Raw genomic sequence first — 14,283 nt, forward strand, 5'->3', positions numbered from 1 at the left:
AACAGTTTTACTGGCTTTGACGTGACCACAATTTTACCGTTACCAAAAACATAACCGGTAGAAAAAGCTTGAAAGTCCAAGTAGCGTCTCTGCTGTGTCACTGAGAAAGTCCTTGGTGGCACCCGGGGCTGGGCTCCCACCCTCCGTCCTCCCCAGCTCTTACCACCTCTTTGAGGACCAGGTACAGGTGCGGAAGGCTGTGTGATCCAGTACGGAGCGGCTCTGTAAGGGACAAGCTTGGAGGGGGTGGTGGTGAGGGTGCTCAGTCGTCATCGGAGAAAGCCAAGTCCTCCACAATGTCCTCTTCCCCTTGGGCCAGCTGTTCGAGGTCAGATCGTGACATCCCACGCGTGCGGCTCCTCTGCTTCTGGGACCCTTGGGAAATGCGAGCGGCTTCCTTGCCTTCCTCTGCGGGTGGAAGGAGCGAGAGGTGTAAATCCTGCTTTACTGGGAGTGAGAGTGAGGCAAGTCGAGGCAACTCATTGCTAATTAATCCCAGACACTCATTAATTTATTGGCGCCACTGCAGCTCCCAGATAGCGGTAGGAGAGCGCTGTGGGGTGCTCAGTACAGCTCTGGCTCTGAAGCACTTGGAGCGACGGGAGAGGAGGCGAACACACACTTGTGCCTTAGGCAGAAACACAAAATAAGAACTGGGGGGGCACGAGGCAGGCGGTGCCTCCAAACCATCAGCCCTCACAGCTCAGGGCAGTCTTCCTCCCGCGAGATGGAGCTGGGCATCGAGAGCTGACAGAAAGGAGCTGTCATAGGTAACTGCAGGACTCTCAAATGCAAAACTAGCCGCAAGCACCCGCCTTTCGAAATGGTATTTTATAGCGGGGCGCACACGTGAGAACTGGTTTCTAGGGGCTGTGCAGGACTGTACACGCCATCACTCCCAGTGCCCTTCCCTCTCATTCCAGAAGTGGGGCTGAGTTTCCTACACCTCGCGCCCACAGGCGACCCTGCAGACCATCTTACTCAGGCTCTACCCGCAAAGCATCTGCTCAGCACCAACTCCCACCTCCGGCCTTACGCCCACAGCCTCACACAGGTTGCGGAGGGCAGCAGCAGCCGCAGCTGTGGGACATGGCTGCCTCTCCCGAGCACCCCCTGCATCGGCTGTCAGGCTCTGCCAGTTCAGCCCACTCGCCAAAAACGCCAAAAAGCCACCTCTGGCTGTCCAGATCCGGGGCTGGATACTGACTGCAGTTCACACCTTCCAAAAACTGCACTGGTGACACCAGAGCATCAGGACCACAGAAGTGCCTCTCCAGGGCACCGACAGCCCGTGCCGAGTTCTCCCCTAAGGCTCTGGCCGGCTGGAAGCGGGGGGAGCTGTCATGGACACAAGCTCCTTGCAGCTCCATTGCCCAACCAGGCTGCATGCATGTGTGTTTTGGTAAAAAGCACAACAGGAACGCCCAGCACACAGAGCTTAAGACTTGGGACGGGTGGCTCTGCCTGCCTGCCCTGCCTGACGGATGTCTGGAGAAGTGTCACAGGCCAGGAGCACCCAGCCCCGAGTGTCACTGCCGCTACACCAGTGTATCCAGGCACTAAGAGACTCTGCTGGCTCCACGCCGTGATCCTACAGCCCAAAGCGAAGGAAGCTGCCATTAGGGGTGATGGCAGGGAGGGGAGCAGGGTTGCTGCTCCCCCAGACACCGAGGAAGGGTGCTTTTCCTTCAGCTTCTCTGAGTACTTCCCGTAGGCAGAGAGGGAAAACACTCCCTCTTTATCCTTCACAGCATTGTCAGAACATGCATCAAATACCCATCTATTCTCGGCGCCGAGGTTTGGGTGCGCATGCCAAGCCACAGCCATCTGCCACGCTAAATCGGTCGGATTTTGCTCTCACTTGGAGTCTTTCCCCCTTCCTGCTCTCCCTGCTCCCCCAGCTAGCAAAGAAAGCCTGCACACAGGAGCTTTTGTGGCTGTTCCCCACAACCGCACATCACGCCCGATGGCACGCTGAGGAGCAGAGCCTTGGCGCTCTAATACAAAGGCCTAAGCAAGTGGCACACAAAAACCAGCAAAGGAACACCACAGCAGCCAGAGCCCCTGGCTGGCCCAGCTTCCGTCTGCGAAGTTCGCAGAGTGACTTGGCAGACACAGGCGAGACGGAGCCGAACGTGGTTAGCTGTGCCGCTGGGGTGCGGAGCAGGCTCTCTGGCTGGCTGCGGCTCTGTGCGAGGGATGGAAGGGGAAGATACTCTCTCCTCAGCTGCAGCAAAGCCTGGCTCGGTGTCTAGCACAGCCCTGGTGACACGGCTGGTGGCTTTCTCGAGTAGACAGCTGTTCTGGCCTGCTAGGAGCACGCTGAACTGGTCACCTCTTCCGCTGACACCCACCGCTCTCACCGATCCCGCGTCTGGGCAGCAGCTACTAACCGGCAGAAGTGATCAGGACCAAGCCCACGGCGAAGCCAGTGGTTGTAGCAGGGGCTGTACCCATGCTGGCAAATACCGCCGGTTCGGTGCAGAAACCCTCGATGAGTGCGGGACTTGGACAAGATCTCCTACCAGTCCTATCCTGGGAAGAGCTCTTGAGAAGCAGCAACTAAAGGGTTACCCCTGTGCAGCACCCCACACCCCAGGCACTGCTCAGATGAAAAGAGAAGTGCACCCTCCACACCCCCACGCATGTGCAACCTGTGGAGAGCCTTGAAGCAAGGTTTCTGTACCCTGTTGCGGTGGGCTGCACTTCAAGAGTTTGTTTGAGCCTCTCTGCAGGAGGCCCCTGAAAAGAGATGAAAGGGACTGGTGGCTTGTTAGAGCAAGGCCTGCAAAGACCTTAACCCCTTCGCTCTCTTCGCAGGATAAACTCGGAACTGCCAGGTCTCCCTATCCAGGGCGTGTGTGCGTGAGTCCCTCCTGACAGCCCGCAGCTCAGAAGAGCAGCACAGCAAGAAAAGAGGAGACGGTTCCTTTCTAGGGGAGCGCCCTGAATGCAAAGGAGCCTCCAGGTACCAGTGCTGTCAATAGTTCCCTCCCCCTTTGCCCCACTGCACTACTTACCATCTGAATCACTGTCATCTTCCAACTCTTCCTCGTCCTCCTCGATTTCATACTTGCCTTCTTCTTCATCATCATCCTCGCCATACTCCTCGCTGCTTGCTTCTGAACTGTCGTCTGATGCCTGCTTGGCTTTGGCTTTACCTGCAAGTATTTTCACTATGTAAATGGAAACATGAAGAGCAGCGCACAAGGATACATGTGCGGGCAGCGTATGCAAAGGGCGCAGTGCCGCCATCCCAACAGTCACCCTCAGAAGCACAGCTAACACACCCTAAAGGGGAAATCTCCCATGTTTCTCCAAAAGCCATGTCCCCTCGCACTAGAGGGCCAGAGAAGGATGCACTTCATTTCAGAGGCACCTGCTGGAGGCCAGGAAGGTCAGGACACGGAGTCAGAGAAACCACCTCAGAAGCCCATAAAAGGGTTTTACTGCTAAACCCCAGGATTTGCTGCTACCTGGTGCTTACGGAGCAGTGCTGGCGCAGCACCCGAGTGTCTGTGATGAACTTGTCTGTCTGCCCTGCTCAGAGAGACATGAAAGCTAGGAGAGGAAGACAGACAGAAGAGTACCATGAGAAGAAATGGGCCTACTGCACAGCCACGAGAAAGGAGAAGAAACAAGTCACAAAGCTCAGACCAGAGACAGGCTGGTTCCACTGAGAAATAGTGCCTGCATATACCCACCTTCCAACCCTCCATGGGTATAGGTAACTGAAAACGGGTAAACCCTCTCATTCAGGGCATCCTTGTAAACATCTCTTAGCTTTATTCTCTCTGTTAGTCACGAGAGAAAGGTCTAGGAACAGACATTGCTGTGAATTCTCTCTGCGGATCGCTAGCCAGGTCCAAGGGAGCCTCGGAGGAAGTATTACGAGCCTCTGGGTGCTTGGCCTGCGGGAAAACCATCTGCCTCTGAGCCTCTGGAACCCGACTTCTTCTACTCAGGTTGAGTTCACTTCAGTGGAGGAGTGCTTCTCCCTTCTCTTCCTCCTCTGGCCAGTGTGAGTCACCAGGCATTTAAATGACAGAATACAAATTCTGTACAGAGGGAGCAGAAGAACCAGCTTCTTCTTGCCCCCTTCCAGCCGCCAACCCTGAGCTAAGCCCAGCTCGGTGCTGCAAGTTGCCTGCCCTCGCTTACGAAGTTGCTGAAGAAGCTATTTATTCACACTTCAGACTCTCTGCGTGGCGACTGGCTGTACATCTTTCTCACGTTGTGATTCTCGGGCCCCACCGTGGCGTCTGTTTTTTGCCCCATGCTCCCTCCTCAGCAGCTGACCTATGTTACTCACTGAACTGGATACAGAGCCATTAATAAGCTGGCTGCCAGCGCTCCCAGCTCCCCGTCATCACCCTGCTCGCTCGGCTTTCACCCATCTGTCAGCTCTGCCAGCGTGCAGCCTCTGTGCAATTGCCCCCCGAGGGATCGGAAGCTACATCTCACGGACGGAGCTCTCTCGGGCGCCCGCAGCCATGCGGAGAGCACCCGCTCCGCAGGAGATGGATTGCAGTGCTGTTCACTGCACCACATCATATTGATGGGCACCTGAGCAGCTCAGGCAACCACCGAGAGGGGCACGCTCTCATCCATCAAGCAGCACTAGCAAAAGCACCGACAGATCCAGCTATCAGCTCACCTGAGAGCATGCAGCGAAACCAGCTGTGGGCAGGAACTGGGTATCGGGTCATTCCTACGTGCTATGACACAGGCAGCAGGCCGCTAAGAGGAATTTATTGAACTTCTCCAGCCTCCTGCTCCCCTCCCCTAAGCTCAGCCCCTGCCTCCCCTTCCACCGACATACACACACGGAGGTCCCAATACAGCCTTCACACAGAACTCAAGCTTCCATCTCCTGAGGCAGAAGCGTACCAGCAAAGACTCCAGATGACAATGTTCAGGGGGATCCGGTTAACCAGCGCTGCTCCCCTCTTCCTCCTCACTCTGCCTCTGGATCCTCGCGCTGACAGCCCACGGCAGGAATTTTGCCACTGAGAAGGGCCGTGATTATTCTGCTAGGAAATGAAAATGTCTGACCTCTCCTTCCACACCCCCTGGCCCCCACCGGTCTGGCATTAAATTGATGTAATATGATTACGTGAGGGATAAATGAAGAAACCTGTTCAAGTTCATTAGAGGCAGACCAACACCTAATGTGGACAGATCACTCATTACAGCCAGGCCCGGAGAGACGCTGCAGCCACGCTCCCTTCTCGCCTTTAATTGCCTCATGACGAGGCAGTCCAGCACCTCTTTCTAAGCCATTAATAATTTCCAGGAGCGGCCGCCTTTCCTCCCAGAGATGTGTCAGCTGGTAAATGAGAGGAACGCGTGAACTTCCCCACCCCCACCAGCGACACTCAGATTGATCAAATCCACGCTCCTTCCTCCCCATCTCCCAGCTCTTTCCTCCCTCGCCTGCTCGGGGGTTCCTGAAACGGCCAAACTTGTTCCTCTCCCCTCTTCAGACCTTGCAGAGACCCAAGAGAGGGAGTCTCTCCTGCCTGCCAAATGCTCTCTCCATTCCAGAGGGCATCTTGTCCTCGTGATGGAACTGTTTGCGTTCACCACCTTTCCCACCCCCTCGAGGAGGATGCCGAGGGTGTGCAATCCCGCTGAAATGAGAGCAGGCAGCTTTCAGCTCCACCTCCACAAGGCACGAGTAGGGGGAATCTCCCCTCAGATCCACGAGATTAAAAAATGATTGCAGATTCATCGCTTTCCTTCCTTTTCCTGTGCAGCCCTATCTGCTGCACGCATCAGCGCACTGCTTGCAATTTATTCCCTGGTGTGGCTGCACCGCAGCCAGGCGTAGACCAAAACAAAGCCACCAGAAATAAACGGCCAAGAGGCAGCGTCATCTTGTCGGAAGGACCCCTATGCTGAGACCCTTGGGCGCGTGAACTCAAAGTCCTGTCTCAAACCCCACTCCAGCTGTGTTGAGACATCCCTCCCTCTCCCGCCTCCGTTATTACACCTGAATTTTTCATATTGACTCACCGAGCAGGGGGTACTCCTCCCCAGCAGGCCAGGCAGCAGCACCCCCACCAAACTTCATCCCAGTTGAGGTCTCCCAGAGCAACACAAGATTCATCAACAGGGACCTAACCAGCACTCCCAGCCTCCAGGAGCAGATATGGATTTGTACTGGTGAACTTACTGACCGAATTCCAAAGAACTGTCCACCGCCCTCTCCGTTCTTTCAGGAGCCTCTAAAATAAACAGGAGTGCCAGAACTGACCGAGTAGGGGGCTCAAACCACAAAGAGTCACAGCATCCCAGACTGGTGGGGGCTGGAAGGGCCCTCTGGAGCTCCCCCATCCCACCCCCCGCCAGAGCAGGGGCACCTCCAGCAGTGGCACAGGACGGCGTCCAGGCGGGTTTGGGATGGCTCCAGAGGGGGAGACTCCCCCACCTCTCTGGGCAGCCTGTGCCACTGCTCTGCCGCCCTCACAGCAGAGAAGGCCCTCCGCAGGTGGAGATGGACCTGCCTGTGGGCACGTTTGTGCCCAGTCCCTCTTGTCCTGTCACTGGGTACCACTGGAAACAGACTGTTCCCATCCCCCTGGCACCTCCCTTGAAGGATTTATCAGCATTGATAAGATCCCCCCTCAGTTTTCTCTTCTCCAGACTGAACAGCCCCACGTCCCTCAGCCTTTCCTCGTAAGAAAGATGCTCCAGTCCCCTCATCATCTCCGTAGCCCTTTGCTGGACCCTCTCCAGCACTTCCCTGTCCTTGACCCGGGGAGCCCCGAACTGCACACAGTGCTCCAGATGGGGCCTCCCCAGGGCAGAGCAGAGGGGAAAGAAACCCAATGAGACTTCAATAAATGTGACACCATACACAGAAACGTTTCTTATCACTAGATTCGGAAGATAGTCATTCGTTCATTGCTGGATTCGGCAAGGCCTGAGAAGTGAGAAGGAGGATTCAGATGGGTGGGAGGCTTTTTCTCCCAGGGACCTGTGGCCCACTGCAAAGGCTGAACTCAGGGTTGGGACTTGGGAAGGAAGAGACTGGAGACCTGCAAAGCTTACGGAGCTGGGAAAAAGGTTGCTGCGGTTAAAAATAAATGGCTTATCATGGTTTTGGCTGCTGTGAGGCTGCTAAGGCTAAGGTTAAGGTAAGGAAGGATCAGAGAGCTTAGCTACTGCTGGGTCCTGCAGGACCTGAAGGACGAGGAAGAAGGCCTGGGCCAAGGGGAGCGGATGGTCCGCTATCAGCCTTTCATCTCTGGCCTAACACAAAACTGGGGTTGGGATTCAGAAGAAGACAGGTCTAAGAGACAGGTTTATGCCTGGATCCTACACGGTCCATTAAAGCAGGCTGATGGCTGTAGCCTGCACAAGAGGCTAACCTGCGGTAGGCTTAAAGAAAAAAAATTGTTTTTTTTTTTTTTTTTCGCTGTGTTACCAGAGGATTCTGTGGAAGCCACACTAACGAGGATCAGGCACAATCAAGGAACCAACAGATTCATCAGTGGATATGAAACAAAACGGTCTCTCCGCAATCCTCAGTTCAGAACACCTCTAACCTGCTGACTGCCCTGTAACCTCCCCGGCCTGAACATACTTTTTCCTCCTCCCTCAATGTACTGCAGGAGCACTGGAGGGGTTTAACTTGCACCTGCATCTTTGTGCACCTGCCCGTAACCCCTCTCCTCAACACGTGCAATTATAGCCCAGCCCTGGAGCCGAAGCGGAGGAAGATTCAAGGCGGTAACACCAGCTGGAGCTGACTTTCGCCCCTGAATCACTCCAAGGATACCTCCAGGAGCACCTGCCCTACCAGAAGCCACTACCACAACGTAATGCCCACACCGATTCTCCCCAGAGGAACCTACCCCATCTGAATCTGCTCCCCAACCCATGCCACAGTTTCTCCTACTTTCTGGGAAACTCCAGGACGCTTCCTACTCAACTCCAGGGCAGTCCCCGGTGGCTCTCCTTCACTGCTCGAGGGATGCTGTTCCGGGAGGACTCTGGAGGAGGTGGCTCTGCCAGATGCTGCTGCTGCTCCTGCTCCTCAGTGGGAGGAGAGCAGGGATGGGTGGTTCCCATCTGGGAGCTGCAGAGACTGCAGCCAAGGGCTGGATGCAGCAAATCTCCTTTCTCTGCTAGAGCACAGCTGAAGACGGTGGGGGTGGACAAGAGGAGGATGCTCAGAACAGAACTGAAGGTAACGCACAACTGCACCAGTGCTGCAGGAAGATGACAGGATCTGCACGTTAGCCCTCCTCTCACGTCCAGGGAGTTTCCATCATCTACCCTTGCACCCCCCACCCCGGAATGAGTAATGGCAAACTGTGAGAACAGGGAGCTCCCCAACCCCCTCAGTTTGGGAAAAATGTGTTTGGGGTTGGAAAGACCTCTTCCGAAGCATGCTCTGCCCTGACAAATACAAAGGTCTTTGAGGTAGAACTTAGTTAATGAGCAAGATGTTTTGGCTAGCAATGCTTAACCCAAGAACTCTAACCGCTCTCCAGGCCTGATCACTTCCAGAGAGATTAGGAACAGTGTAAACTGAAATCACCATTTCACTGATGCTTTAGTTTTAATTTGATTTAAATCAAAAGAAAAAGTGAGGGGGGCGTTGAACAGCAACTAAAAAAACAGAAAACTGATAATTTCCTGGCTTTTAGCAGGCAATTTTCCACTCTTGTGAATTTGGTCTGGGACCTGACAGGCCAAAACAACTACTAATCAGAAGAACGTCCTGTCAACACAGGAAAGATTGTGCCAAGCCAAATGCCGTGACGAGTGAGAGATGGGAGCACTACGCCTCCATACCCAACATCGCACCAGGAAGCCACAATGATGCTGCACCAGCCACAGGTTCTGAAATCCAGACTTTTATGTAGTAAACATCAGGGGGAAGAGATTTTTCCAGACCAGGGCAAACCATCCTCACAGATTTAACCTATGGGGTTGCCTAAGAGGATGAGTCACAGCAACAGACCACTGCAACTATCTAGCTGGGACTTTTCTGGCAGAGAATTCCTTCCTTTCCAGAAGTCCCTCCTTCCCTCTCTGTTCTTTGCAGAGACCTACAAATGCCCAGGATTCTGGAACTGGCTCTTTCCAGTAAGAACTCTGAACAGAGTTTTGGGTGCCGCTGCCAAGCCTTGCTAATGAGGAGAGCGTGGACATCCCGGGGTATGGTTGATCTTTCCAGCACCTTTTCCCACATCAGCCTTGGCATTCCCAGACCATGCCCCTGCTTCCATTCCCAGAGCAGGGAGGGTGTAGCCCACCAGCCCAATCTCTTTCTGCCCACATCTGGAAGTAGCGTTGTGTCAGAAGGGCTGATCTGCTCTGATGAGCTTCCCAGATCCTCACAACACCATCAGTGTCACAGTCACTTTCAAGGCACCAACCTGTTTTGGATCAGGTCTCTCCCTATCACTTTTCAAGGAGGTCAACATCACTGGGCGTTCTCAGCTATATTATTTTCCAGCTATATTTCTTGTTTTCTTCTCCCAGAAGGTCCATCCAGGGCAGTCTTATCTTCCTGCCTAGATTTCTGTCATCAGCTGCTCAACATGTCTCTCTTGGAAGTAGTTTGAGGCCGATTCAAGATGAACCAAAGTCCTCCCATTGTCCCAGACTCTCCTTTTGCCTTATTTGAGGAGAGGAGATAGGTATGCCTTCCAACCTCACAGGTAAAGACGTGAATACACAGGCCGCAGCAGCTGCAGGGCCTCCCAAATTCCCTTGCATATGGCCACCCTGTAGAACAATGGCCACAAAGACAGGGAACTGGAGCACTGGCTCTTCTGACTTCCATCTGCAGCCAGCCCTGACAGTTACTGAATGCAGAGCACGGCTGGGAACATCTCACACCCCACACAGAGTAAGAACAAGAGCTCATTGTATGCGTCTCCCAAGACACAGGCGCTTTTCTCAGCCTCCCCGTTCCCTGTCCCTTTCCCACTGCGGAGTCACACCATTGCCTGGAGGGGACTTCACCCCATGCTACAGTGCAGACCCAGCGCTGCGCTGTCTCCACCCAGCCCCTCAGGATCCATGGTGGGGCTCAGCACAGTTGCTCCTTGAGATGGAAGCTGCCTTCAGGGCCCGTTCCCTCCCTCCACGAAAACACCCTGCGAAGAACAAAGGCTATAGAGGCAGCTGACCCAGGAATGTTGAAAGGCAAGACCCATTAGTGACACTGCGGTGCTGATGCATGCGCAGCAACTAGATACATACCGCAGACTAGATACTGCAGCTGTGGGACTCACACAAACAGGGCAGGGAGAGCCCTTGGTGGACCTTAGTCCTCATTTGCACTCTCTTCACAATATATATGTCAGCCCCTTAAAGCTGCCGGAAGAACCTCGTGGGCAGATGTCACAAGCACATCACAGCCAGAGGGGGGTAAAAGCCGTGCCTAACAGGTAGATGGCAAACCTTTATATTCAGCAGATTTCTACAGTGAGCAGGCAAGCACCAGGAGCAAGGTAGAAGCTGTGTACACAAGTTGCCGCACAGACAGCTGCCAGAGACCTTGTACTGTACCATCAGTAACTTTCATCACAGATGTGCCTCGTTAGGATCCCAGTGTACATTCAGAAGTCCATCAGCCCAACAAACCTCCCGAGCGGACATAAAGTCAGCTCCTGGGAGGCACAGGAAGAGACCCTGGGTCTCCCTGGCTCCCAGCAACCTGCCCTCTGAACTGCAGCTATCACTGCCGTTTTAGAAGCCACTGGGATTATTCTAAGGCACTGACTCACGCAGCAGGCAGGACAGCCCCAGATCTCAAGGATATACCTCAGCAAATCATTTTGATGTCACACTGGTCTCTCAATACCTTGGTGGGTCATATGCTCACTTTTGCTCTCCTCCCAACCTTTGTCAGGTCACCTACAAAAATCCACTGACTTCAACCTCAAGCTATCAAACAAGAGTTTTCCAACCTTTTCCTCCATCTGTGTCCCAGATGCCTGTGAGGGAGACAATGCTCATTAGTTCTGCGGTAAGTCTCAAGATTTATCCTCACGCCTTACAATGCACACAACAAACTAGGATTTTATCTGAAGATTAAATTTCCAAACAAGAAAACTCTGTATTCCTGCAATTCGCCCTACTATATGAATGACAATGCATTTAGAAAACCTGTGATATCCCAAACATTCCAAATTACAAAAAGAACACCTAAGGTTTTCCTCAAACTATGTGGTGAACTTCTCAGGCAGGTTCCACAATTTACTGTGGCCCCCTCGTGGTCACAGCCAGAGAGTGACATCATTCCATTTTCTCCAGAGGCTCTAGACTTTCTTGGCTTGTCAAGAATACTTGCAACATCAATCACTATCAAATAAATAAATCAGAAGTGCATGCAAATAGAGGATAAACATTCTTCCATCAAAGACGCTTATTCTGGTAGCCAGCCGCTATGACAGCTACTGTTTGCTCTGACGTATACAGCAAAGACCCAGCAGGCTGTCAGGCAGAGCAACGTTCTTACTCTTCTTCTATAGGTGCAGAAACAAAACACGGATTTCTGCACCTCCACTCACAGTGCAAAAAGACAACAAACACTTTTATGTTCTCCAAAGTGAGACTTCAGCGCAGAACCCGCACAGGTTGTAAGCACAAGGAGGAGAACTCACTCTTTGGGAATTACAGTATGAACAGGGGCTGCTACTTCGAAGCCTCTGAAAGCAGGGTCTGCGTTCAGCCACACATCCCCTGGTTCTTGTGCTATCAGGTCACTGTCTGTGACAAAACAAAGGTGCTGGGGGGAGGAGAGAGTGAGGGTTGTCTACAGAAAAAGACTAATGCAGGACTAAGGCTTTAAAATGAGCTGGAGTGACAAAGCAGGAGACGGAGAGAAAGACAAAAGCCTCCCAACTACCTTCTACCTAACACATTAAAAAGCCTCCAAAAGGCATCATCATCCTGTGCTGTCTCGCCCTTTTGAACCAAACATGGCTAGCATGCACCCTCCTTGGGCAGGGCCATATCGACCCACATCATACAGAATTCTGGGCAAGGAGAACGTATGCCCAGCCCCAGCCCCGTACCTTTTATAGGGAATCCAACATTCTCCTCATCAGAGTCACTGTCCAGGTCAAAGAGGTCCTTGAATTCCTTCTTATCTTCCTCCTTGCTTTCATTTTGCTTCTTACGCTTAATTTCTGGGAAGTTCAAGTCTTCAAGCTGGAAAAAAACAAAACCAACAGTAAGAACAACCTGAATTTGTACTTGTAAACGTGAAATGCTAAGCTTACACACAGGAACTTGGCGTTGCCCAGTACGTGGAAGCCACACTGCCGACAACAGTTGGGGTTGCCTGCTGCCAAGTAGGGGAGCAACAGGTAGATTTGTGAGCGAGTTACAAAAGCGAATGATACATGCAAAGCACCACTGCTCTATTGATCTTTACCTAATAAACTACTTTTGCTGATGGGCCATCTACCGCTGGTACCTTTGCACAGATAAAAACGCAAGACATCCACGACAAGCTGGCTGTCCTACACGTCCGGACTGAAAGCCCTGCAGGAGCTCGGACAGCCACGCACAATCGAGCCAGACTGTGCCGGTCATCTCTGACGTAGCAGTTTTCCACTAACGCCAAAAGCTGTGACAGCTACAGCGAAGGCACTGTCTTTTGGGCTGCAGATTTCAGCGCAGTTAAATGGCAAGGTGCTGAAGATGCTTAAGGTCTGCCTGCACCACGGCTTCCCCGGTTGCCAGCCCTTATGGAGATCAATGGGCCAAGAGCCTTGCTGCTGCAGACAGCCAATATCAATGCCATTAAGTACTTGCAATTGACACCACCTCACTGCTCTTTACACCTCTCCGGAGGGGGATTAGAGGGAGGATTTACTTGCAAGGGCTCAGGCCAGCAGGGCAAAGATAATCAGAATGCAAATTAAATCCCAAGTGCTCTCTGAACATCAGCTGCCCGCTGCCCGTGCCTGGCTGCACACCTCCTGGGAAGCACTCATGCATTAGCACACATTAGCTTGCTTGGAAACATTCGCCCTGCGAGTAATAACTCATTTGCTCTCTCCCACCCGTCAGACCACCCTTCAACACACTCCTCTCTGACCACATCCACTTCAACCCTCCCGTGAGCTTCCCGCAGCGGGAAGCGCGGCAAAGCACAGTCTGTACAGAAAAGCAGCTCTCAGCAGAGAGAGAAAGAGTGAGAGAATGGGGATGGGGGGGAGAGACAACGAGAGACGCAGAGACGCCCATTTGCTCCTCCAGCCAATTCCAGCAATTTCTCCCAGCCTGTTTCACGGTTATGGTCCCCAGCTGGGCAATATCGATTCTGGGAGCTGAGCGCTTACAAGCAATAACCTGCAGCACCAGGATGGAAAGTCAGAAGCTGGCCAGAGAAGGGGAGATGGGAGCAAATCACCAACCGCCATTTGTGAGGTCCTAATTTTAAATCATCTTCCCACGGGCTCTTTTCCACTGTGAGATGCCTCGCCTTCCACCGGCCCTGCAGAGACCTGCTGGGCTGTCTCTGTGCTGGGAAGATGCATGAAGAAAGCAGCACACAACCGGCTTCCCAAACAGAAGTCGTGGCATGCCAGAGACGAGACTTGGGAAGCAAAACGCAGCAAGACCAGCAATCCAGAGTCACTGCCCCACCGCTGCCCTCCTAAAGACATACCGTAACCCGCCTCTTTCCTAGGGTGGTTACGCTCCCGCAAACTCCATCGTGGGGCAGGGGAGCTGCCTGGGTGAAAATGTTTTCCTTAGCGCCTACCAGTTCTGGTGGACAAGACAGGCTCATGCTTCACTCCTCTCATCAGTTCTGGCATATAACTTTACAGAGGGTGGGAGGGCAGAGGGAGATGCTCCAGAAATACTGATTCAATGAGAGGTTCCAGAAATAAAACTCCAAAGGTCTCAGAAGGTGAAATATATCACCAGATATGCTTCTCACCCAGCATTAGGCTGTGATCACAGACACAGTCCCTGTATCTGATCCTTTTCAGTTTATACGTTCCTTGCCTCTGCAAGTGCCTCAGCCACGTCATGCTGCCATCATCCCAGCCTTGGGAAAAGCACCAACCCTTCCCGCAGCCCAAGTCCTGGACCACCATGTCCTGCCTCGGTCAAGGCCTCTCATGTCCCAGAGATGGTCACTCCAACAGGTACTGTGGCATGTCATCAGTATGACACGCTGAGCTCACTCTGGCAGTCTCCCAGTCACAGGCACCATCTTTGGGCCCTCTTCTGTGCCAAGGGCCATGCTACCTGCAGAGTCCCCATCTGGCGCACTGGTAGCCATCGCTCTTC

General features: G+C 53.1%; 1 protein-coding gene across 1 annotated transcript in view; it reads right to left on the bottom strand.

Moving 5' to 3' along the window:
• Positions 1-262: 262 nt before the first annotated feature.
• The window catches only part of NOC2L (nucleolar complex associated 2 homolog (S. cerevisiae)), a 57,556-nt gene continuing 43,535 nt past the window's right edge, over positions 263-14,283 (bottom strand). The window contains exons 16-18 of the mRNA XM_009889655.1: positions 12,048-12,183; positions 3,021-3,161; positions 263-408 (exon numbers count right to left, since the gene is read on the bottom strand). Of these exons, the coding sequence (XP_009887957.1) occupies positions 263-408; positions 3,021-3,161; positions 12,048-12,183 (423 nt within the window). The remainder of the gene's footprint in view (positions 409-3,020; positions 3,162-12,047; positions 12,184-14,283) is intronic.

The sequence above is a fragment of the Charadrius vociferus genome, unplaced genomic scaffold (assembly GCF_000708025.1).
Source record: "Charadrius vociferus isolate BGI_N301 unplaced genomic scaffold, ASM70802v2 scaffold477, whole genome shotgun sequence".
In the NCBI taxonomy this organism is placed as follows: Eukaryota; Metazoa; Chordata; class Aves; order Charadriiformes; family Charadriidae; genus Charadrius; species Charadrius vociferus.